General features: G+C 46.4%; 1 protein-coding gene across 1 annotated transcript in view; it reads left to right on the top strand.

Annotated features, from left to right (window-relative positions):
- The window catches only part of ADAMTS17 (ADAM metallopeptidase with thrombospondin type 1 motif 17), a 278,450-nt gene that overhangs the window by 5,923 nt on the left and 247,221 nt on the right, over positions 1 to 25,306 (top strand). Inside the window, exon 3 of the mRNA XM_050967133.1 lies at positions 8,804 to 8,969. Coding sequence (XP_050823090.1) covers positions 8,804 to 8,969 — 166 coding nt within the window. The remainder of the gene's footprint in view (positions 1 to 8,803; positions 8,970 to 25,306) is intronic.

Genomic DNA, 25,306 nt, shown 5'->3' with positions numbered 1-25,306 from the left:
AAGCTAAGACGTAAGTGAAAGATTCAGCCTTTCCTTACCAGTATCATTTATCTTTCTTTCCACACTGTGTTTCCAGCCCCTTTGCGTTCAAGCAAGACTTTGTGCAGCCTCCTTTGAGCGGAGTGGATCAGTGGTAGCAGATTATCTATAGTACAAAAGCTGGTCAAATAAAAACCATGAGGTTCCCATTGTACGATGAAGCAAAGTGATGAAGTTACACTTGAAGGAATAAACTAAAAGCTGGGAAACCATCAAGGTTTTCCAGCTTTGTCCTTCATATTCAGCAGAGAGAAGAGGACTTCTTTTCTTTCCAGTTCCACACACAAAAGGAGAAGAACAGCAGAGCAATGAGGCCATTCCAGCTAAGCTTTGGAGCATTTTGCATGGGCCATTCTTCTTTAGATGGATATGGACAAGCTTTGGCAAGTATGGACAAAAGGAGACAATAAAGCATTCGGCCAGACACTGTTGAAAATGTGACCCAATCAGGTGAGCATTGTTCGGGAAAGATGAGTAGAGAGCTAAGGGGCCATGCCCTTCGAGGGGCTAAGCATGCTCTGCTGCTGGCGAATTGAAGATGAAGTAGTCAAGCTACAGTAGATGAGTTGCGAGAAAGTCTGTGCAGTTAGAGAAATGGAAGGGAATTTTTCTTCCCCATCTTGCATGGGAGGAGCTACACGGGTGGAAATAATAAAACCAAATGCTGCTTGGTATAGCGTGATGGCCAGGACTTCTGAGCAACAGACGAAATGAACACAGGGCACCCATAAATTAGCTGCAGTAGGTAGGAATATTGACCATGTCTATCGTTAGTCCTCCTCCCACCTCAGTGACTTCTCTTTATTGGCAGACAGGAAGTTGCAGGAGTAACTAAATTCCTTGGAAAGGCCATCATGCTTGGGTGATGGCAGAGAGAGTTTGCTCTATTCAGCTGCTGGCTCTGGGGAGCCCAATCCAGAGGTTCGACAGTAAAAGTACCCCATCTGAACTCTTCTGGGGTGACAGTGGAATTGTAGGGGATCTCTGGGAAATACACAGAGAAGGCCCCAATCAGCTGGGTTGAAGCCTGGTTGTGTAGTGTGGAGTGACTGGAGAGCGTGTGGAAATTAAAACATTTCAGAGTCACAGCTGAGCAGTTGGGAAGGGAGTCCGTCAGACTTTAAAACTGTGTATGTTCCTGTGTAATTAATCTGCAATGGCACTGAGCACTTGGGAGCAAGGAAACCTCTGTTAAAGATTCAGCACCTCTGCCCCTCCAGTTAAGAAAAGAGAGCTCGCACTATACATCTCGGAGACCCTCCTGCAAAAGGTTTGCAGGACTGGGCTCATCAAGTATAAAAATCACCATCCGAGAAATCCTCCCACAAAACAATGTGTTTGGAAAAATCAGGAGTGTTCAACCCAAGGAAAAGAAAGCAAACTTTCTGTATTCAGCATGAATAATTAAAAAAAAACAAACAAAAAAAAAAAGGTGAGCCCAATTAAAAACATCCTCTGCAGGTCACTTTTTAAAATGTATATTTTGTTCCCTTTCTATGGATGGTGTTAAGTGATGTTATGGTGTTTGAAAAGGGTAGGACAAACAGCCTAAATGTTGGATTGTATTAGCATGTGGTCTGGACCAGAACCATATGCAGTGCACTTCTGGAAGTTTGGATTTCCATCTCTAATTAGCACTATTGCGCTTTGGCTACTCTAGTTTGTACTGAAAAATCATCCATCCTTTCCTTACCACTAACAAATTCACCATCCATTTTGGTCAATTTCACGGTCATAGGATTTTAAAAATTGTAAATTTCATACTTCTGCGCTGTTGCTGACGGCGGCACTGCCTTCAGAGCTGGGCAGCTGGAGAGCAGCGGCTGCTGGCCAGGAGCCCAGCTCTGAAGGTAGCGTCGCTGCCAGCAGCAGCGCAGAAGTAAGGAGGGCCTGGTATGGTATTGCCACCCTCACGTCTGTGCTGCTGCCGGCGGAGCTAGGCCCTCAGTCAGCAGCCGCTGTTCTCTGGCCACCTAGCTCTGAAGGCAGCGCAGAAGTAAAGATAGCAATATTACAGCCCCCTTAAAATAACCTTGCGAGCCCCCCCCCCCCGTGCAACTCCCTTTTGGGTCAGAACCCCCAGTTTGAGAAATGCTGGTCTCCACTATGAAATCTGTGTGATATAGGGTAAAAGCACACAGAAGACCAGATTTCACGATGGGAGACCAGATTTCATGGTCTGTGACACGTGTTTCATGGCTGGGAATTTGGTAGCACCCTAGTAATAGCCAAAGATGGGCGCGCTGCGGTAGCCAGGACCTGCGGCAAGTCTGGAAGACACAACGGTAAAAATGCTGGTGAATGGCCTTCGCGGAATGCCAGTGCTGGGTCAACACTAGCAGTTCCTTGTTGCTACCATCAGTGGCGGTGTAATGGTGTGAGATCGCCGCCAAAAGCCGAGTGTAGATAAGAGCTTAGGGCTTGTCTACACTTCAAATGCTACAGCGGCATAGCTCCGCTGCTGTTGTGTTTCAGGGTAGCCACTACCTATGCCGACGGGAGGGGTTCTCCCATTGGTGTAGTTCAGGGATCGGCAACCTTTGGCCTGTGGCCCGCCAGGGTAAGCACCTTGGCAGGCCGGGCCAGTTTGATTACCTGCCACATCCGCAGGTTCGGCTGATTGCAGCTCTCACTGGCCGCAGTTTGCCACTCCAGGCCAATGGGAGCTGCGGGAAGTTGCACCGGCTGAGGGATGTGCTGGCTGCGGCTTCCCACAGCCCCCATTGGCCTGGAGTGGCGAACTGTGGCCAGTGGGAGGCCCGACCCACCAGGGTAAGTACCCTGGCAGGCTGTGTGCTGAAGGTTGCCGATCTCTGGCATAGTTAATAATCCACCTCCCTGAGAGGGGGTAGCTAAGTCGACAGATGATTCATCCAGCAACCTAGTGCTCTTTTCGTCACATGTGTCTGATGAAGTGGGTATTCACCCCCAAAAGCTTATGCTCCAATATGTCTGTTAGTCTGTAAGGTGCCATGGGACTCTTTGTCGCTTTTTTTACAGATCCAGACTAACACGGCTACCCCTCTGATACTTGCTTTCTACACAGTGACTCAGCTTGGTTTAAGTACACTGCTCAGGGGTGGATTTTTGACACCCTTGACTGATGTATTTAAACCAACCACCTTTTCTAGTGTAGACCAGGCCTTAGTGGCAAACAAGATACTGCGTAGACTCCAGGAGGGTGATTAACTCCTGGTAGCAGAAGAGTAGATTAGCGTTCGCAGATGTTTTCTTGCGTGACTGTTCAGTGTGTATGCAAGCCACTGGGAAGCTGTGCGTGTATTTGAACTTCTCATTGATCACATAAAGAAATAAGGAATGGGACGTTTTCTGCTGGTGAGCCATCTTGAGTTGATTGGCGATTAAAAGTTGGGTAGAAAGCAATGGAGGGAACCATTATTGTTCCTGGGGTGGGGTGTGGCTGGAGGAAGGGTGGACGTCTTTTTATTTTGTTGTTTGAATTGACTTGGCAGTTCACTTGCACGCCTTGTGAGGGTGAAACTATTCCAGCCTTGGAATATTAACTGCACCGAGTGGTTCTGTCAGTTGTAATGGCCTGTCACACTAATTGTAAAGTCCAAATTCGATTCATACCTCTGACAGTGAATTTCTAGAGCTTCTGTGGAGCTGCAAATCAGTCCTCACACTGAATTTTTCTGTTCTGATAATTCTCATGTCTCAGGTCTTCGAAGGCGGTTGGCTGACGGCTTCTTGCCTTCCAGCAGACCCAGCCTGTGCCGTTATCTGATGTAATGATGTTGCTCGTCATGCTATTGCTTACATATTTTCCTTGAGAACAGCAGCATACAGACCACAGGAAGTATCTAAGATTGTGATCTCTTCCCCCGACTCCCCAGTAAACCTAAATTGACACATATGAAACTTTTTATATAATTGGAGTGATTGAAGAGAATTCCACAGCCAGAGACTTGGGAAAACCAGCCCCAGCAGTGATATTGCATCGTTTGACTTCAGTAACTCCAGAAACCAGCCCCCTTTCCATTCCTGAGCTAGTTAGGGGCAGTTTAGTATAGCCTTGCTCTGATGCTGATGTCTGGTTTAAAGACTGGATTTGGAAGAGTCAATCTGAACAACAGTACTTGTTGCAAAAAAGTAAATTAATGAACTGAGTCAGTCAATAGTCAAGGCACTAGGTCATTATGTCCCTGAGTAAACCAGAAAGCCTTCAGCACTTCTTACAGGCAAATTTGGGGGAAATGGTAAATCCCTTTAGATGTATTTGATGGGCCCAATCCTGCAAACTTTCCATACCTCATATTCCAGTTAATAAGCTTGTAGGATTAGATCCTAGATTCCTTCTAACCCGTGCCAGGGTAGAGACGTGTAGCTCTTTCCCTCCATAACTGAGCGGAAAGAGTTTTTTCGCAATTCCAGAGCAAATGTGAAACATAAGGACTTTCCAGTGGTTTAAATTATTTTTGCACTTGATGCCAGAAAGTTGGGCTAATGTTAGGTGGTGATGAAACTGACTTTTTCTTACATATTTTTGTCCCCAGAGAAAGTGGCTGGCATAGTTTCAGGAGCTCTGGTGTGGTTTTTAGTACCAAAGTACCAGATTTACAACCCTTCTTCTATATAATTAAAACCTATATTGAAAAAAAATAAAAGGGAGTGGGGGTCGGGGCTACCTCCCAGCAGGAAGGTTGGAATAAGGAATGCATGTAGTGGAGAGCATCATAGGGGAAGCTAGAATTACTGCTTTCTTCAAAATGATCTGGCAAAGCCCACTTAGTTATTAAAGATAAGAAACTATCATTCTTCCGAAACTCCAGTGTGGAGCAAGTTCCGTGAAACTATTAGATGTTCCTTAGGACCCACATATAACCGTAATTCTTGCTCATAAATAGCATCTTCCATTTGAGTCTCAATCTATTTGTAGAGTGCATAGATAGACTTCCCCTTGGAGCCCTCCTTTGAGGTAGGGAAGTCATTGCTATCCTTGTGTAAGGATTGGGAAGGGCTGACTTGGAGCACCAAGAGTTTTTAAATCCCACGCTTTCGAAAGTGGCCTCTGATTTTGGGAGGACTTCATGTTTGGGTGCTCAGTTCTCTCCAATTCCTCGATGTTCTATAGTAGGGATCAGCAACCTTTGGCATGTGGCTTGCTAGGGTAAGCACCTTGGCGGGCCAGACCGGTTTGTTTACCTGCTGTGTGTCTGCAGGTTTAGCCGATCGCTGCTCCCACTGGCTGTGGTTTGCTGCTCCAGGCCAATGGGGGCGGCGGAAAGCAGCAGCCAGTACATCCCTTAGCCAGCAGTGCTTCCCGCTGCACCCATTGGCCAGGGAGGTGCGATTGGCCAAACCTGCCGATGTGGAAGGTAAACAAACTGGCCCAGCCAGCCAGGGTGCTTACCTTGGCGAGCCGCGTGCCAAAGGTTGCCGATCCCTGTTCTACAGAAGTGAAAGAGTTAGCAGCTTCTAGCTGAAAATCCTTTTATGGGGATCCGCAGCCAGACTCTGTCAGTGGGGTGGCCCAGGTGTAAGTGAGCACAGGATCTGGCGCCATGTGTGGAAACAGAATTTACAGGATGTATGTAACGTACATTTTAAATCACGTTAGTGCAGTCAGCAGTTCAGTGTCCTGCACTAGCACGTACGTGCAGATCCCTTCTTTGGATGCTTGCCTGACTGGCATAGAACACATTGAAAACACCCATCTAGTCTCACTTTCCCTATACCGTGGGTGTTGCATAAGTGTGCCCGCAGAGAGTTGAACGCAGCCCGATCCCTTTTTAAATCAAGCTAACATGCACTAAAGGCCACTCTAGCGTGCGCTGGGTTTATAGACACCTTCTAGTTGACTCCAGTAGAAGTTGGATCGGACCCTTAGATGCGTAGCATACTTTCAAGGGATCCTACTGGGTAAAAAGTCCTATTTTTAAAACTGTTTATTTTATAGTAATCAAAATAATTGATGAATGAGTGAAGTGAAAAACCAGATTGTAAACATGCCTTTTCTCCCTGGGGTTAGTAAAAACTGAGAGCGTTTTAAAAGATTCAGGCTAGGGTGAGATACTCACCCTACTCTGTCCCCTCTGTGCCAGTTAAAGGGCCAGCATGGCTTAAAGGGGCTCTAATAAGTCTTGGCTCCGGCTGGTAGAGGATTCCCCTGGTGCGGGAAGTGTGGAAGACAGACTTGGAGCACGCCATCGCCAGCCCGGCATAAGAGTCTGGGCTGGTGGCAGCGCTGCAGCTGAAACACTGCAAAGGCTTGGGGCTGTGCTGTGGCCCCAAGGGCAGCCTGGGGAGACTGCTTGTATTCAGACAGGCCCCAGGGCCCTCCGTGTTACTCCAAGGGCAGCAGAGAAGCTCATAATTGGGAGAACACAAAGCCACCCTTGGCTGTGAGTTCTGCACCGCGTCTCACAGAACCGCAGCAGATAGAATCTCACCCCTCTTCTCCTTCTGGTGTGTGTTGACTTGATTGCAGTTTGTTCAGCTGCGGCAATGAGAGTAGCTGAGTAAGGCTCAGTTCTGTTTACACACATGTTTCCTGGCCTGGCCCTTGTGAGCTCGCAAAGACCGTTCACTACCAATACTGGAGACGAGTTCAATCCCCCATTAAAATAACTGGTTTCTTTGAAATTATCAAAATAATCATTTCGCTTATTGTTCATGAAATGAAAACTTGGGGCACAGCCTGCCTGAGACTGCAGCACCCCTTTGGAATTGTGCTTGCCCCTGATTTAGCATGGCTATCTGTGCATCGATATGTGGTTATAACGTGTCTCCTTTGTGCGTCTTTTCAGAACAGCTTAGAGCCATGTTCATATTAACTTTTTTGTTTTGAAAATGAAGTCCTCCCTCAGGCCTCCCTTTTTCCATCTTCCAAGTGTCCTTGAGGAATTAATAAAACGTGTGATGTTAGAGGAGGAAAAAATCAAGACTTCCCTGTAGGTCATACGTTGCCACTCTACGACAGTTTTATTTGTGCAGTAAGAACTCTTGATTGTTCTTGGCAAAAGTTCTGTTGAAACTGAGACCTTCAGTCCACCTGTATCCTTGTCTGCTCTACTTTGGGACTTGAGTGTAGCTTGATTGTCTGTTGGGCGACAACTGGTACTAGTCTATTTTGGGCAGAATATTCAGGACACAGAGTTGTTTTAATTCTATTTAAAGTATTATGGAAACAGGACCTAAATATTGGGCTTCTTCAGCTTTCATGGCAAGTAATGCCTGACACTTTTCCTCCATTGATCTCAAAGCACTTTAAGAAGGAGTTCAGTATCATTATCCCCATTTTAAGGATGGGAAAACTGAGGCACAGAGAAGTGAGGTGAGTTACCCCCTGTCACACAATAGGCCAGTAGCAGACCAGGGAATAGAAGCCAGGTCTAAGTCCCTGTCCAGTGCTCTGTCCATTAGACAGCACTGCAAATAGGCAAGGCCGTGTTTGTTAAGAGAATATAATTGACATCCCCTTCACCTTGTGTTCTGGAAATTAAATGAAGAGGGTCAGAGACATATAAAATTTTGTCATGTAGACAATGACGATAGGATTCCATAAGTAGGGAAATCTACTCTAATGTCATGCCTGAGAGATGCAGCTCTTTCCTTTTATAGGAGTGGGGGGTTCATGCTGAGTAACAGTAAATGTACAAACTTAGTGTTTCAGATAAAGTCTAGCAAAGAAAAAGCCAATGGGAGTTTATTACTGGTGTCTTCAGAGTTCTTAAAAAAGAAGAAGAGCCCCTGACCATCTAGGTGTGTGTCTGAAGCACATTCAGCTTTATCCAGACCATAAAAGGCTCATCCTTTCCATTATCATTAATCTCTCAACCCCACCAAATCTGTCTCCCTTTCCCTGGCTCTGGCCTCCTGACTCATCCAACACTTGTCTTTTCCAGCACACTTGGCTCTTTGGCTGATCCACTAGCCTGTACTTGGTGGTTCTCATTTCTACCACCCTTATGGTTCTCTATCTTAACCTCCAGTAGTGCACCCCCCTTCCTCCCCCAGCTATTGTGGGCACTCCACAAAACGCTAGACCAGTTTGCTAGGTGAGAATCTGGCCTTGTACTTTGGGCACCCGGTAGGTTTTTTCTGGCTTTTCTGAGCTAGTTTGTTCATCCCAAGACCATACGTCCCTGGTCTGTTTCATCTCTGAAACCATGCAGTATTTGAACACTGAGTCCTGCCCATCCCCTTTTGCTGTTCCAGGGTTGTTCTGTTTGTCAGTTCTTTCTCTCATCTAATTTTTAAGTATCACTGGAGCTTCCACCTCTTCTTGTCAGAGACTCTTCTGGCTCCATAGTTTAATATATCCTAATATTGAAAAGGTTTTTTTCCCTGATGTTCGTAAAGTGTTTTTATAAAATGTTAGAGAAAATGCTTATTTGTGCTCCCACAGCTTTTGAAAGGAATAGATTCTTCACTCCAACTTTCGTGTTAGCTGCTGAATACTTTGAGGAAGGAACCGTCTCTTTGTTATGTAAACACAGCACCTAGCACACTGGAGCTTCTAGATGCTATAGTAATACAAATAATTAATACTCTTACCTTCCACTCAAACACATAAACAATGGGTGGAATCTGTGGGCTGTGTCATGCTGATGAGACTAGATGACTGTCTTGATCCCTTCTGGGCTTAAAACCTATGTATACTCACAAATGAGCTTGAAAATGCATTGCTGTGAAGTGATCTGGCCGGAATAAGAAAAGCATTGAGTCAGCACGATGAGATTTAGGAAATAAAATAGTTAAGACGCCAAAGGAACTAATATTTTTTCCCCTGTGTGGACAGATTGGCTATATCCAGATTGGAACAGAACAGCTGCTAATACAACCTGTAAATATCTCGGAGACCTCATTCAATGGAAGAGAGCATTTCATCAGGCACAAACGATCCTCAAAATCCACCTACCCTGCTAAGTCCCAGGTCCCTGCCGAGCACTGCAAAGTCGTATCAGGTGAGTTTGAGAAAAGGCATGAGATCAACTGTGTGAATGCATTACAGTCACGACTGTTGTACTGTCAAAGGTCTGTGTTCACTGGTGCTCCAGCTCTGAATTTTAGGACAGTGAGAGGTAGTGACGAATGAGATGTGGTGATGGATCATGCTGTGACTTCAGGTGGAGGGGGTTTAAATGTCTGTTATGTGAATACAGAGATAAATAGACCCATATGCTGGGTATCTTTGAAACCCTACGTTTAAATAATTGAAAAATAAATATGGTGTGAACCGGGGTAGGCAACCTATGGCATGCGAGCTGATTTTCAGTGGCACTCACACTGCCCAGGTCCTGGCCACTAGTCTGAGGTGCTCTACATTTTAATGTAATTTTAAATGAAGCTTCTTAAACATTTTAAAAACCTTATTTACTTTACATACAACAATAGTTTGGTGATATATTATAGATTTATCGAAAGAGACCGTCTAAAAATGTTAACATGTATGACTGGCACGCGAAAGCTTAAATCAATGAATAAATAAAGCCTCGGCACACCACTTCTGAAAGATTGCCGACCCTCGTCTAAACCTTTGCTTAATTGGGTTTCTTTGAGTTGCACTGTAACAAGATAATGTGAAGAATGATTGATTGTAGCAGGATAGAGAATTAGGACCCCTGGTTTCTATGCCTGTCTCCCAGCATTCTGACCTTGGACAGATCTCTTAACCTCACTGTGAGCTTCCTCATCTCTAAATTGGTTAGAACAGTACTTGCCTGTGTCGCAAATGTGAAGTGCTGTGAGAACCTGATTGAAGGCACTGTACAATGTTCCACTTTTAACAGGCTGATCTTACAGCATCTTAAGTCAATGGGAGTTTTGTCAGTTGATGTCAGTGGGAACAGGATCAGGCCCTGCCTGAGAAAACTCTCATATACACTCCTAGCTTTGTAATTTATCTATGAATGAAGACAGATTCAAAGGTGCCTCTCGCAGAGCGTGATCCCAGGAAATGGTTTGTAGGAAGGAAAAGGTGTATTCCCTCAGAGTTTGAAATGCATAATCAGAATATCTGGTAGAGGGGAGAGATGGGCAGAATTAATTTTTGGTAAAAATTGTACAAAATTTAAAAATATTCAGTTTGTCCTTCCCACATTTTATGTATCTGAATTCAGACTGTTGGAGCAGCCCACCTTTTAATATGAACAGTGATGCAAGTTATGTAGCCAGATGAGCAAACTTATTTCTTAATGATTTTGTAAATGCTTATGTGAATCTGAAATTGCCAAGGGTGGTTTGACCGCAGATTTCACACCTGAAATCTGGCTTGGCTTTGGTTCCTGCTGTTCGCTTGATTTTTCAGTGTGACGTTCTCATCAAATTTTGGCTTATCTATTTTAGGAGTAAAGATCTTTTAAAATGGCTGCTCACAAAAATGGTTATCCTTTTGATCATGTAAGATAAATGAAATGACCTATTCGGATGTCCCACTTTCCTGGAGATGAGCCTCAGGGAGCTTCTGGCTCTCTCTCTAGCCCTGTGAACCCAGGTTGGAGCTCCAAGTGAATGTTGCGGTCGCCTCCTCTGCAAACAAATTTCAGCGCCTCTGTATTTGTACCTTCGGAGTCATTTTGGTGTGTGTGCTTGTGTCTGTCTTTTGTGGGGTTTATAAGCTTTAACCAGAGGATAGCGTCTGAACCAGAACCCCAATCCAACCCCTGAGGATGACGGTTATTTGAAATCAACCCTAGATCTGGTTCTTGTGAATAGAGCATCTCTCTCTAAGGTACTGAACCCAACTCCTAGTGGTCCTTAATTAGATGGGGTTTGGATTCTGAACCCAAACTGTGCTCCTCATTCCGATCTGTGGAATCCCCATCTATACGTATAATGACTGAGGGAGGAGAGAGTCTGCTGAAATCACTGGGTGTTTAGGAAGTTCTGAATTGCCAGTCTTCAGTCGTAACAGAGTGGGATAATGTTAGAATTATATATTTATTAAACAGAAAGGAGGACAGATGAGGATGTAATTATATAAGCAATAACCCTAAGTTCTCCATTGGCATAAGAGAGAGTAAGAATCTGATTTAATCAGTGGCACTTGTTCTTCGTTAGCATTTCTCTACCTATTGATATTTTCCTCCCCTCTCTTTCCTCACACCCCTTTTTTTTTTACCTCTTCAGTCACCCCAGGGGAATAAAAACCAAAAGCTTGGGTAAATGTATCCAGTTGGAGAGTTTTGTGCCTATGAGCCCCTGCAAATCTTCTCAGCCTTTCAGTATGTAGCAACTGTACTGGAAACATTGAACAAATGCAGCTTGTTTAATGTTAGTAAGAAAACAGCTGGTGATATTAAAATACCCTCAGCGATTCCAAGAAGGCGTATGAATGTGTGTTTAGTCACCATGTCCTGGCTTCTCCCATTTTTAAGACCCAGGGCCAGATCTTCAGCTAGTGTAAACTGACGTAGTATTGGCTTCAGTGGAGCTCTGTCAGTTTACGCTAGCTGGAAATCTGTCCTAGAAGGCTGAACACACAGATTTCTTGCATACTGTGCAAAACCTGGTCTCGTTTCATGAACAGCACTATGTGCCTACGTGTTTCGTTCCCCTTACCTCTTCCTCGTCATTCCTGATCCCCACTCCTTGTACTGGGTGAACTCTGTGCTGGGTGGAACAGTGGTAGGTAACTTCTTGTGCTGTGTGCACTTTTTTTCACTTTGTTGCTGTGGGGCAGTCAGGGAAGCAGTAGATATGGGAGTTGAGGGGATCAGGAGTAGAGTTTATCAGGTATGCTGGACAGAGTAGAGAAGATCAGGAGCTGGAGCTGTCATGGGACATTCAGGGAGGTGGCAGCCATGGAGGTCACTGATATTGAAACCAGCATGCTATAGGAAAGGCAGTTGCAGTTCGACTTGGGGAGGTGGAGGGATTGTGGTCAGGGGGACAGAGGGCCTCGGAAAGTTTGCATATCCTCTTGTTAAAGGGCGCCACGTTTAGGGATTTAACCTTTGGAAATTAGCTCATTAATTTGTATAGTCAGCACTGATTGGTTAGTTGCTGATTGTTGACAGAACGTGGTTTAAAGCAGAGACCCTGTTTTCTCTTGTGTGTTTTGTGTAGAGCCGAGCTCTTACCTCACCAGTGGCTGTTGTTGTGATGGGTTCAGACCCCCAAACCCTGTCTCCAAACACCCCTGAACTGTGGGGAGAACAAGATTTGATCAGAATTCTGCAACCTGGGATCACCCTAGTGAGGATGACATGCTTCATACCAGAGGTTGCTCTTGCACATACAACGTTTTGGACCTCTCAGGCTTTCCAGAAAAGATTTGACGGCTACATGCTGTAGTTACTGCATCTCTATTACTTAGAGCAAATACAATTTTTACTACTATAGTATACAACATTATCATTAGTTTAAACTGTGCTTGTCAGGAAAACAGCCTATGCGCGTGCAGTGTTGCATGTTACTACTCGTTGTTCATCTACACATTCATTCTTATAGTCCACTGAGACACAGTGGGTTGCCGCTGCACAACTAAAGTCATTTCTGCATGATGCAGAACTCCCTTTGCTCATTTGCTCTGTTGGAGTCCAGGGAGCCCAGAACTTTGCAATACTGGGCTCCTTGTTTATTTACAGCTTTTTGATGGTGATCAGTACCATAGTATCTGAGTGCCTTGCAGCCTTTTGCGAATCTGCCCCTCACAACATTCAGGTGACGTAGGTCAGTGTCAACCCCATGAGGGGGATTAAGAGCCTGAGCCAAACCTGTTGAAGTTGATGGAAAGTTTCCCATTGACTTAATGGGCTTTGGAGCTGATCCTAGGTGACCTGCCCCAGATCATACAGGGTGTTTTTGACAGCTGGGAACAGCCCAAACCTCTTGAATCCCAGTCCTGGACGTTGACCACAAGACTGTCCTTCCGCTCTGGCAAGGTTCATCTTGTGTGCCGCATTACGGGAGTGAGTTTGCAAACCTGCCAGGTGGAAGTGAAGCTCAAATGTACAATGTAGGAATCTTCTGCTGGTTCAAGCAGCAGCTACCACAAGTTGCAATGTCAGAAAATAATGGAATTGCTTATGGGCCTTCCTGCTTAAAAGCAAACTCCCAGAATGTTTTTCATTGTTGCAGGTAAGTCATGGTTGTTAATAGGCTTAGCACACTAATGACCTCATTGACTTCTGTCTGGTTTGGATTAACTTTTGTGCACAAGGAGTTTAGAAACAGAAAAAAAAAATAATCCTCTCTGCCACCTCGAGATCCATTCCTAGTGAAACGGCATGGAAATGATATGCGATCGGCTTGCTTCCAAGCTTTCTCTTGGGAATAAAAGACCTCATTACTAAGAACTAGAACTAAGGAACTATCCAGATTTCCATTAGGGACCTGAGTTTGCAGTGGCTTGTAATTTGGCTGTCAAATATCACACAGGCTGAAAATTGGCATGCACACTCAGAGACTGCAAGTGTTGAAGAAATATGTTTAGACATTATAAATTTTATATATACTTGTATAGTGTGGAACTGTGTATTGTGTATACATACCAACACTCACGCATGTGTAAATATAAATTAAAGGGTTTATTGTTTTAAGCTCTGGGAGTGCCACATTTTTTGAATATTTATCAATTCTTAGTTTTTTTGTGTGTTCTTAGAACTTACCAAAGCTGCTCTTTTACAGATTTTCCCTCTGAACCTGTAAGTCGGTGGACAGTAAAGTGAACTAGCGCCACTTGGATTATTTTGTTTGGGGGGCATTAAAAAAAAAAATAAGGGAAGCTTCAGATGATGAGGTTTTAAATAGCAATAATTCTACCTCCCACCTTTCAAAAGGGTAAAGCGGGATGGGTCCTTCTCCCAGGGAATTGGAGGTCTTGGGGGTGGGGGGAGAGGGTGTCAGGTGCTGCCCCCAGGAGGCAGGCCTGAGGAGAAGTGGTAGAGTGAAACTGCGCTGTGCCCACCCCATAGCGGCAGCTCCTGTCCCCTTGTGCTGGCTGGGTTTGTCTCCTGGAGCCAGGCTTTGCTACCTGGCATGGGGTCACATTGCAGTGCCATTGAGGTTTGCCCCCGCCCCACACTTGATGGTCAGCTGAGCTAAATTTGAGTGGTGCACATATTCATAGCACCACTCCCTCAAATTTGGCCCAGCTGCCCTGCTGTTAGGGAGGCTAGGGCCAAACCTGAGCAGCGCTGTGACCTCGTGCACCAGGGGCAAGGTTGCAACACCTGGAGCAGGGAGCCGAGCCCAGCCAGCCCTGTGGGACAGGAGATTTGGGGGGTCAGAGCGGGACAGTCCCCTGAAACCTGGGACTGTTAGGAGGTAGGAATTACTAATCATACACATGGGTTCAGTGCAAGTAGATGCCGGTGGAAGGATTCCCACTGGCTGCAATGGACCTGTAACAGGTCACTGTACTCACCTGGAAAGATGCGTGTCAGCTGGTGGAATGGCTCTGGGGGGAAGCGGAGTGCGTATAGGAAGAAAGCAAAATAAATTAACGTGGAAGAAAGGGGCATTTTTGCTTTCCCATCTGCGGGTTCACCTGTGACTGGTACTTGTGGAACCTGATCCTTCCCAAAGGCATTGTCCTTTGCCTCCCAAATAGCAAAAGCATCATCCTTCCCATGAGGATCTGTGCAAGGGGAGAGGGAAACAGAGCTGAAACACAGGACAAAAGTGCAATGACATTTCTGCCTGACTCTATCAACACCCCCAAATGTAGCTACCCAGTGATGTCACCTGAGCAACATTAGCCTTTGCATCAAATTTTCAGAAGCACTGAAGTCCCATTTTCAAAAGTGACTTAGACACTGAGGTACCTATGGCTTATGTACATGGTGAGATGCGGTGGAGCAAGCCAGGGTGTGCAGTAACCGTCCCTTGTGGAGATTGCTACGGTGCAGTGCAAGTCCCAAAGTGTGGCATAGCATACTGCTAGAACTCACTGTGTAGACAGGCCCTTAGTCTCATTAAAATCAGTTGTATTTAGGAGCCTAAGTGCCACATTTCTGCTGGATTTTACTTCTTAAGCACTTGGAGCTTTTGAAAATGTTACCGTTTCATATCAGCCACTTGGTATTGTATGAAGTCTTGTTGAACTCTCAAATGGCAATATAAAAATTAGGCTTGTGTTGTGTCATTTTAATATTTATTTATAGTCTCATTACGGTTGTTGGGGGGTAGGGGCGGCCACAAACATAACATATTACATATAATGAACCAGATCCTCAGCTGGTAGACATAGGCCTAGCGCCGTTAACTTCAGTAGCACTACACCGATTTAGACTAGCTGAAAACCTGGCTCAATGTATTCGGCATATTTCATATGCCAGCAGCAATCCAATGCATGGGAAAGGATTTTCTCAACGTTTCTTGGAGGGCAGGGAAAAATCCATGTTAAAAAGATAGAGTCTAACCACATTACGAAATAGTAATCTCTCTTAACCATCTTATAAAATGTTCTGTTTTGTCGGGAAATGTAAAGTTCCCTAATAACTTTTCCAAAGGTCTGTGGTGATGTATTAAGGTCTCTCTTCGTCGAAGGGGCTTGATATAAAATACAGCTCAGGAGCATGAAAGAGAGCAGATTGTCTTTGAATGAAAGGTTATTATTTAATGCTTATGACACAGACCCCATAAATTTCTCCTAAATGCAAGTCTGTCTTAAAACTAAATGAACCACAGATTTCATGTAATGCCCGCAAATGTGCTGCATGGAGAGCAGCAATTAAGAGGGAAAACAAAATCGACATATTTTTATCCACAAAATAACAATCGTGTTTCTTCTCACCTTCAGTTTCTTGCAATCCAGTTGACCAGTGCTGGTAATAGTTTAAATAGGTGCTAGTTTTCAGGCATCAAATGTGTGGAACATTGTCCTCAAACAGGTATAAGTTCTAAACATGTGTTAGTCATATGAGGAATTTCCCCATCTTTAATCATTATCTCTGAGCTGTGTTTTTCTCTGCAGGTTTGACTTGGTCTGAAGTAGCAGTTGTTATGGCCAAAAAACCAAGCACACTAAAAATAGAGAGATGTAATGCAACCTGTGTTAGCCCATATTAGGAAGCCTCTGCTGAAATATTAAAAAGATTTCCACAATAAGCAGTGCTGAAGGTGTAATTTAAGTAAATGTCTGCAGGCATTAGAAGCATTTGCATTAGCACTAACCAGATCCTGCAAACCTGGCGGGTAGCTCTAGTGAGTTCCACAGGGCCCTAGCTTTCTGAATAGCAAGTTTAGAGCTGAACTAACATCAAGTCAGAGACCCCTTCTTGTTGGTAAATATCAGCCTTAGGACCATTTCACCACTGGTTTGGGAGTGTGGTGTAGGTGACTACAGCATTGATCCATGCTGTGTGAAACTCCGAGCACAAGTGCAGCAGTTATAATGCAGAGCAGAGAGCGGCCCTGCATTCTTGTCCCTCACTGGACAAGTGCAAAAGAGAAGCAAACAAATGGCATCCAAATATAAGCACTGTGTAGATTCTTTCCCACCCACTGAGTATCTGGTTAGAGTAGAGCTGTTCTACTCCCTTGTTCAGCCCCTAGTAAAAGTTAGTGTGAGATTCCTTTGTAGTTTAACAAAATTTAAATTGGCAGGTGCTAATGGGCTAAAAAGTTGGGTGACACAGTCCTTTATTTCAGGATGCTGCTGTTCCTCCTGTTGTCCTTCTGAAGAGGAAGGCAGTCAGGTGGATTGTAGGAAGCTACTAGATCAGGGGTCGGCAACCTATGGCACACGTGCCAAAGACGGCACATGAGCCAATTTTTAATGGCACACTGGAGCCTGCTGGGACTCCAGCATGCCACTAAAAATCCTGCCCAGCCCGGCGCGCTCTCCTCTGCCCTCCACTTCCCCCGCGGGGACAGGGAGCAGAAGCATAGCCGTGCACACGGGGTGGGCAAATGGTCCCACTCTACCGGCATGGCAAGCCGCGGGGTCCGTGCTCCTGGGCCGGAACACGGGGCCCAGCGCAGCAAGCTGCCGGCCCCTCCCCGATCTTCTCCCCCTCCCCTGGAGCCTGCCGCCGCGCGCAGCGCTCTGGAGGTTGGGGCTGCGCGCTCCCGAGGGCAGAGTTTGGCTCCGCGGGGAGGCAGACACGCTCCCTGCTCAACCGGAAGGGCGGGGCTGCGTGCTTCCGCGGAGCAGCGTATCTAGCTCTGTGTGGAGCCTCATGGTAAGGGGCCCAGGGCTGGGGGGGTTGGATAAGGGGTGGGGGCAGTTAGGGGACAGGGAGCAGGGTGGGTTGGATGGGGGGGTGGGATCCCGGGGAGGGGTTGGATGGGGCATGGGAGTCCCGGGGTTTGTGAGGGGGCAGGGGGTGAATAGGGGTCAGGGCAGTCAGGGGATCGGGAGCAAGGAGGGTGGGGGATCTCTGTAGGGGGTGGTCAGGGGACAAGGAGCTGGAGGGGTTGTATGAGTTGGGAGTTCTGGGGGTCCTGTCAGGCGGCAGGGGTGTGGAAAGGGGTTGGGGCAGGCAGGGAGTGGGGTGGGGTTGGATGGGTCGGGAGTTCTGGGGGTCCTGTCAGGAGGCAGGGAGTGGTTGGATAGACATGGGAGTCCTGGGGGTCTGGCTGGAGATGGGAGTGTGGATGAAGGTCGGGACAGTCGGGACAGGTAGGAGGGAGAGTCCAGTCTGGGGACAAGGAACAGGGAGGCTTAGATGGGGGGTGGGGTCCTGGGGGGCAGTTGGGGGCAGGAGTCCCAGGAGGGGGTAGTCGGGGACAAGGAGCAGCGGAGTTGAGAGTTTTTAGGGGGGCAGTCACCCAGCACTCTCCCCTGAGCCCTGACCGCCCCCCAGCACACACACATACCACACCCTCTGCCCTGAGCCCTTTACCCTCCCAGGCCCCTGCCCTGAGCCCTTTACCTCCCTCATACATACCCAGCCCTCTACTTGACTCCTTCATCCCCTCCCCCCCCACCCACAACCCTAGCCCTGACTCTGGCATCCCCACCCATACCCAGCGCCCCCTCTGCCCTGACACCTACACCCCCTCACATACCCAGCCCCCAGCCCTGACTCCAGCCCTCTGGGTCCTGGCCGCAAGCCCCGCACAGCCCACTGCTGGTCTGGGGTTCTGGCTGACAGACCCTTGCCAGCCGGGATCCCGGCCGCAGGCCCCGCTCAGCCCGTTGCCAGCCTAGGTGACCAGAACTGCAGACCAGCAGCGGGCTGAGCGGGCCGGCAGCGTACGATCAACATTTTAATTTCATTTTAAATGAAGCTTCTTAAACATTTTGAAAACCCTGTTTATTTTACAATACAACACTAGTTTAGTTATATAATATATAGACTTATAGAGAGCGACCTTCTAAAAAACGTTAAAATGTATTACCGGCACGTGAAAGCTTAAATTAGAGTGAATAAATGAAGACTCGGCACACTGCTTCTGAAAGGTTGCCGACCCCTGTACTAGATGCTGCTTAGCATTTTAGTTGAAGAAAGATTCTGTTAATCTCTATATCACCATAACGAAATCATCAGACCTAGGGAATAGAGCCAGGGAGTGGGAATCAGGATTCTCCTGGGTTCTAGTCCCAGCTACACCATTGACCTTCAGCAGATCACTTGGGCTAATCCTGGGCACCTCTACTTTTGAGTGGCCAACGCTAGAATGCCTCTGAGGTGATTTCCCCCCCTCCCCCCGAGGATCTTAACAGCTGCAGATTTCTTTGTTGTTTGGAGCTATAGGTGCTGGGCCCCCACAGCTATCTAATATTGGGCACCCCAAAACAGAGAAACTCAAAATCAAAGGCCATTTTAAAAATTTGAAGCTTAACCTCTCTCTCTGAGGCCCAATTTCCTTATTTTAAAATGGGGCTAATAATATTGAGCTGGCAGGGGTGTTGTGAAGCTTAAATTGGCTTGGAAAGTGGCTTCATAAATTGGCAGCTTCTTTCTCGGCAGATCTGCTGCCTGTGTAATCCGACATATCTGCTTACATTAGGGATTAAAAATAACTATTATGCTCGTGCTGCAGAGCCAGCCACAGTTATGGGGATTCACTTCTGGCTTGTGCAGAAGAAGTGTTAAGTTTCCCGTGCAGGGCTTTCAGTTATATCGCTGGAGCTCCAGGGGAGATAGCAGGGTGGCGGAGTTCCAGTCAAGGGGACCAGACTCTGCCCTCAGTTATAGATGCGTAGCTCCTGGTTGGGTGGAATCTCTTCTGGCTCTCTCAGCCCCACCAGGAATGATAATAGGTTGGCTGTCAGAACTCAGGCTGAGTTTGTCGGACTGACATTCGCAAAAAGACTCTTTGTAAACTAAGCACGTTGGCTGAAGACTCGCTAAGAAAAAATAAACCTGGAACCCCGTGATGTCATTTTTGTGGTAATTTTTCATGGCATGTTAATATTAGTTTAGCACTTTGAGATCCTTGGCTGTAAAGGCCTGTGCAAGTCTATTGTTTGTTTATTATTGAACTAAATCCTTCATGTGTCAGATGCCTAGGTTTGACGTTTCATAGGCTATAAAGTTTTTGTGTTCTAGTAGCTCCCAAAAGGCTCCAGGCAAGATTCTCTTACTGCATGTTTGTGCAGTGACCGGCACCACAATTTACAGTCCAATTAGATAGCACAGATGATGAATGGAAGGGGAAACTGAGGCACGGAGGCAAGTAGTGACTTGCCCCAGGTCACTCAACAGGTCAGTGGCAGAGTCAGGAATAGTTGTTCACTAGACTATGCTGCTGCTCTGTATTAATTTTAATATGTCTCCTCTGACGGGGATCTTATACGATGAGCTGTGTTTCTTGTTGGATCGAGACCTCCAAAGAAAACCCTGGTGGCATAGGAAGAAGTGGTGGTGGTAATTCAGACGTTGGCAACCTTTCCTCCAAGCTGCGGTTGGAACATTGATCCAATAAGATATTAGGGGCCATTGTGCTTACCGGGGCGCTGTCCTTTAGATAAGTCATGAGGACGAGGGCCTGATCGCATGTTGCTGGAGATGAATGGCATTTTTGACAAGAGTAAGGGTGTTCGCTTTGGTATGCTGGCCACATTCCAACTTGGGTGATCAGAGTCTCTCAAGAAAATTTCTTTTGCAGCTTGAAAATGGATTGCAGAGTCCGTTACTTCCTGTCACAAACTCTTGGGTGCCACCGTCTTCCCCCTCAGTCAGTAGCCAGTGAAGTGACATGTGTCCCCCCGAACTGCTGTACAAATGAGGATATCTTTGTGAAGTGATTTGTGCTGAAAATTGCTGTATAAAGAAAAGTAATAGCTTTTGATGGTTTTGGTGGAGGGGATGTAGTGATCTATTCTCCTGAAGTCTAATCCTGCAAATTGCTGAGTGCCCCTAGCTGCCATTGCAGTCAGCAAGAGTCAAGGCTGTGTGACGCTTTGAAGAATAAATTGCTTACTTTGCCAAGCGTGAATACACAAATCAACTGGTATCAGACCTGTGACAAAGAGCAGAATTAAAACGGAGAGTTGTGGAGGTGCTGTGTCCCGTCCCACCCCCCCAGCCCTGTACTTTCACAAATAGGAGAGGTAACAGGTGAGAGTGAGGAAAGGGTGATCAGCTTGACCTGCATTGTGTATCCATTTCCCAGAGAGAGTTTCTTTCTGCTGCTGCCTTCTACACTAGCAGAGGAGACCCCATGCACAGCACAACCAACAAACTCTTTAGTTTGTATGAGGAATGATGCACCAGAAATGATATTGATGAAGGATGAACGATGATTGTTAAAACTCGCCTTGGCTGCTGCTAGCCATGTGACTCTGTGAAGCATCGGCCTGCCAGACCCAAGGTTTGAAAGCAGGCTTCTGATCCCAGTGTGTGGGGCAGTTTGCACCGAGTGTGTGCGTGGCAGAGGTGACGAAGACACCGTGTTCCATTGGGAGGCGAGCAAGGGCTCTACCAGCCCCTACAGCAGTGACTGGGGATTTTTCTGAATTGCTGTTAGTGTCTGTTTTCCGCAGCAGGCAGGAGACCCAGGTGTGTGTCTAAGTAGAGTTAATCAGGTTGCAGCCATCTTACAGCTCCTCCAATACCTCCTGCTGAGGTCCTGGCTGCATGTTCCCTGCACCTCCTCCATGGACACACATCCCATCCATGGTCCCCCAGAGTTGCAAAACCTCCTTTAAAGACAGACTGTTGGTGGTCAGACTTAGTGGTTAGTCAGGAGCCTAGAACCAGAGCCAGGGTCAGAGCAAGGTGCCGAACCGAAGGTCAGAACCAAAACTGGAGTCGGAGTAGGGTGTTGGAGCGGGGACCTTAAGTCAGGCAGGAACTGGGAACAGATGGGGGTCTGGGATTAGGAGGACAGGAACCAGGAAGAGAGGCAGAGCTCAGAAATCAAGCAAGTAGGCAGCATCCACAGTCACAGCCACAGCCAGGCAGGGATTCACCTAGTTGCTCAGACATCTTCCTGTGCCTCTTTTTGGTTTAAGTAGAGCGACCCAACCAGCCGATTGGACTGGAAGTCTCCCCCAGTCAGGAGCTTTGTGGGTGGGGCCTTTTGCATGCTAGAGCTCTGCTGGATTACTTCTCCACTGGTTCAGGTGAGCTGCTGGGTGATGGCTATGTTCTGAACACTGCCTGGGTACCCGAGGTCGAGGCCTGCGATCCCTTGTACCTTCTCGTCAGTCTCCTTCTGTTAACTCATACCTCCTGTCGGGTCTCTGCCCAATGTCCCCTTATGGGTCCCTGATTTTCAGCCTTTGCCCCTGACTCCTGTTCCTGTCTTTTCATTTGTTGCCCCAAGATTTCAGTAGTGGCTTGGATTCAGTGGTTCCACGGTTGAGTGGGCGGCCCTTTAGTTCTGGGTGAGGGGATGGCCCTGTCTCAGTACATGCACTAGGTCCAGAAAGAGTTACTTAGCTTCCTTTCCAGCAGGGAGGAAAATCTCTGGAGTTAATGCACTTTTTCTTCAGGATTGCTGTGGTTTTTGAAGAAAAAAATATCTAACTTTATTCCTCTGTATGTGAAACCTGCAGTTGCAAGGTAGCTGACATGCAGAGGGCCTGATGGAAAGCCCAAGGGAAGCAGTGGGAATCTTTGTATTGACATCCATGACCTTTGGATCAGATCCAGTGTGTGAAAGAACATCTGCAGTGTAATTGGAATTCACACCTTTGTATCAGTCTGCACTGTAACAGCCTTCCCGTGATGCCTTCTTTGGAGTGGCATGTGTACTGCATCCCATTCAGCGTAGTAACATATTCAATGAATGCTCTGCCAACTACGTCAAGTTCTTCAGAAACCTAAGACGGGGGCTTAGTGAATCCATAGCATCTCTGAATCTCTAAATGCCAGCAGTTAGATACCCGGGTTTAGCAAACAGGGCAATGATTCACATGGTGTTTGTGCCTTCACCTCAGTGCTATTGAGCTGTCGGGCTTTTTCGAAGAAGCTGTTCAATAAACAGTTCGAGAGCTGCTTTGCCATCGAAACTAAACCAAGAGTGAAAGATGCAAGAGAAACGTGCTCAGGTTAAATCAATGTATCTTTAAATAAATAAACATCCCGTGCTGTGTTTCTGGCAGCCCCGTGGGATTATTCAGTCTAACAATGGAATGTGCATGTACTTTGTTTAGATTTTGCTTTTCCCTCTTCTTGGGAAGGGAACCTAGACGTGTAAGTTTCCCTTTTGTTTCTAGTTAACCTCACCTCCTGGCCCTCAAGCACAGCAGCCCTTTACTCTCTGAGGGTACGTCTTCACTACCCACCGTATCGGCGGGTAGCAATCTATTGCTCGGGGATCGATATATCATGTCTCATCTAGACACGATAATTTGATCCCCGAACGCGCTTATATCGATTCCGTAACTCCACCAACCCGAACGGAGTTGCGGAATCAATGGGGAGCCGCGGACATCGATCCTGCGCCGTGAGGACTGTGAGTAATTCGATCTTAGATACTTCGACTTCAGCTATGTTATTCATGTAGCTGAAGTTGCGTATCTAAGATCGATTTTTCCCCCATAGTGTAGACCAGCCCTGGGTTGCAAACACCTACAGGGAAGTTAAAACCCAAACAAACTCCCTCTTGCCTCCGCCTTTTTGTAGGTACATGGCTTCCAAAAACTGTTTAATGGATTTTTATTTTTTTTACTATTAGATTCTGAAAACTTTCATTTAATGTGAAGTTTGGGACTAGACTGCCTGAGAATGGCCCTGAAAAATAATGTCACTGTGTCTATTGTGTTAAATTCAGAATTGATCCTCTTTTAAAGGGATAGTTGGATTTCCATTCTTTTGGTATCCCACTTTTTAAATGATATGTCATGGAAAGTTCACCAAATTCTGTAGTTTTCACTACAGCAACATACATGAGAGCCGAAAGGGGTGAGGCCCAGTCATGGGGGTGCCCTTGATGCTGTCACACTAACACAGGGGTAGGCAACCTATGGCACGCGTGCCAAAGGCAGCACATGAGCTGATTTTCAGTGGCACTCACACTGCCCGGGTCCTGGCCACTGGTCCGGGGGGTTCTGCATTTTAATTTAATTTTAAATGAAGTTTCTTAAACATTTTAAAAACCTTATTTACTTTACATTCAACAGTAGTTTAGTTATATATATTAGACTTATAGAAAGAAACCTTCTAAAAACGTTAAAATGCATTACTGGCACACGAAACCTTAAATTAGAGTAACTAAATGAAGACTCGGCACACCACTTCTGAAAGGTTGCCAACCCCTGCGCTGACATGTAACACGGGCACCACAAAACTTGTAAGAACTATTTGTTCGAATGAAGATCCTACGAAGCATTTAGTCTGTTTGAGTGGCTGATGTTGTTTTTTATTTTGGGATTTCATGTGCTCATGGAATGATCATCCACTCGAGGTTCATTCCTCAGATAGGACGACGGCAAGACCCCTCTACACTAACCTGTTTGAGTGGGGGTTTTTTTGGATACCTCTGTTTAAGTTATCCCAGTTATATTGGGTACACGACACACACATTTGTGGATGGATTTTCAGCTGTGGTCTCTAATCTTTTGTCCCCACTTTTGAGCTGTTTGTATCCATAGCAGTCGGTTTGTGCACTCAGTTTGCATTCAGATGGGGTAGTTGTACACTGAACTGCCTCAGTTCAACATACAGATGCTGGCTTGTCTCGGTAATGCAGGCAAAAATGGTTGCATGTGTGGAAGCAGGGTCGTCCAGTGAGAGTCCAGTTTGGAGCTGTTGGCCCTGTTTGAGTATGGAAATGCTGATATAATTTCCTCAGCCAACTAGTGGAGAAGGCATTTGTATAGCGATGAATATCATACAGAGCAAAGAGAACTTCGAGCAAAGCAGTTTATGTTGTTTAGCTTTACCCTAAATTAGGGTATTGCTCTAAGTTTTCCGTTGACCATCAAAGCTCTTCGTGGATTGACACTGATTCCTCTGTTTCCCCTAATATATTTCGCACTGGAAGTTTTTGGGAAGCATAAGAGCTTAAGAGCCCAGATTCCCAAACTTACATGAGGTCAGCCGAGTTTCAAGGTGAGCGGAGGGAGAACTGATGAGGAGTTTGAGGGTGTGGATGGAAACCTTGTTAAAGTTGGCCAACCCAAGTGAACTTCTGGGAGAGGGGTATTAATTCTTTGCAAATTGAGACTTTTCCAAAGGTTTGCACGACTGCCCACCCCCACCCCCAGAAACACATTTGTCAAATTTTTGCAGAGCTGCAGTTTCACAACCTTGTACATGAATGCAGCAAGTGGGATCTACAAACCTTAGCCAGTTTCTCAACCTACCGCTGAAGGACAGATGAGCAGCAGAGCAGGTGACTGTAGCATGCCTCCCAGAGACCAGCCTTACTCCTCAGATCCCAGGTTGTGCTCCAGTGCAGTGGGCATACTTTTCCCTTGACCCATGAGTGGCTTCTTTTCCACCAAGAGTGAGAAAGTGGAGTGAACACTGTGAGTTCTCAGACTTGATTGTTCTTTTGCTTAGGCATTTTTCACAGTTCAGTCATTACCACGCTCAGACTTCTTGACTCAAGTCCGGGGCCGCCTCTATTAATAGCAGTCACTTTGGGTTACGAAGCAAGAATGACCACCTAAAAAAGGAAGGGCTTTAGTAATAGCAAAGGGGGGGGGGAGTTCTTAAAGGAACACTTTAGAATTCCACAAAAGCCGCATCATAGTTGTGTCACCAGCAAGGAACAAGTGGGCATTGGATGCGAAGGGCCTCAGAATGCCAGCTGGGATGAGTGCCAGCCCCCTACACGCGAGAGCTATTCCGCTTGTCTGGGTATGCAGAGGATTGCCCTGCATAACCAAGCTGTAGGATTTTTTTCCTCACCAGCTGTAGCAGGAAGTCTGAAAATTTTTGGGACCCAACAGGGCTGCCAGCTCTGCATTTTCCCTATTTGGCTGCTATACAATATTCTGTCATTCCTG

Source organism: Gopherus flavomarginatus, chromosome 9, assembly GCF_025201925.1.
Source record: "Gopherus flavomarginatus isolate rGopFla2 chromosome 9, rGopFla2.mat.asm, whole genome shotgun sequence".
Lineage (NCBI taxonomy): Eukaryota > Metazoa > Chordata > Testudines > Testudinidae > Gopherus > Gopherus flavomarginatus.
The sequence above is the reverse complement of the archived record's forward strand: the minus strand, read 5'-3'. Positions and strand labels throughout refer to the sequence as shown.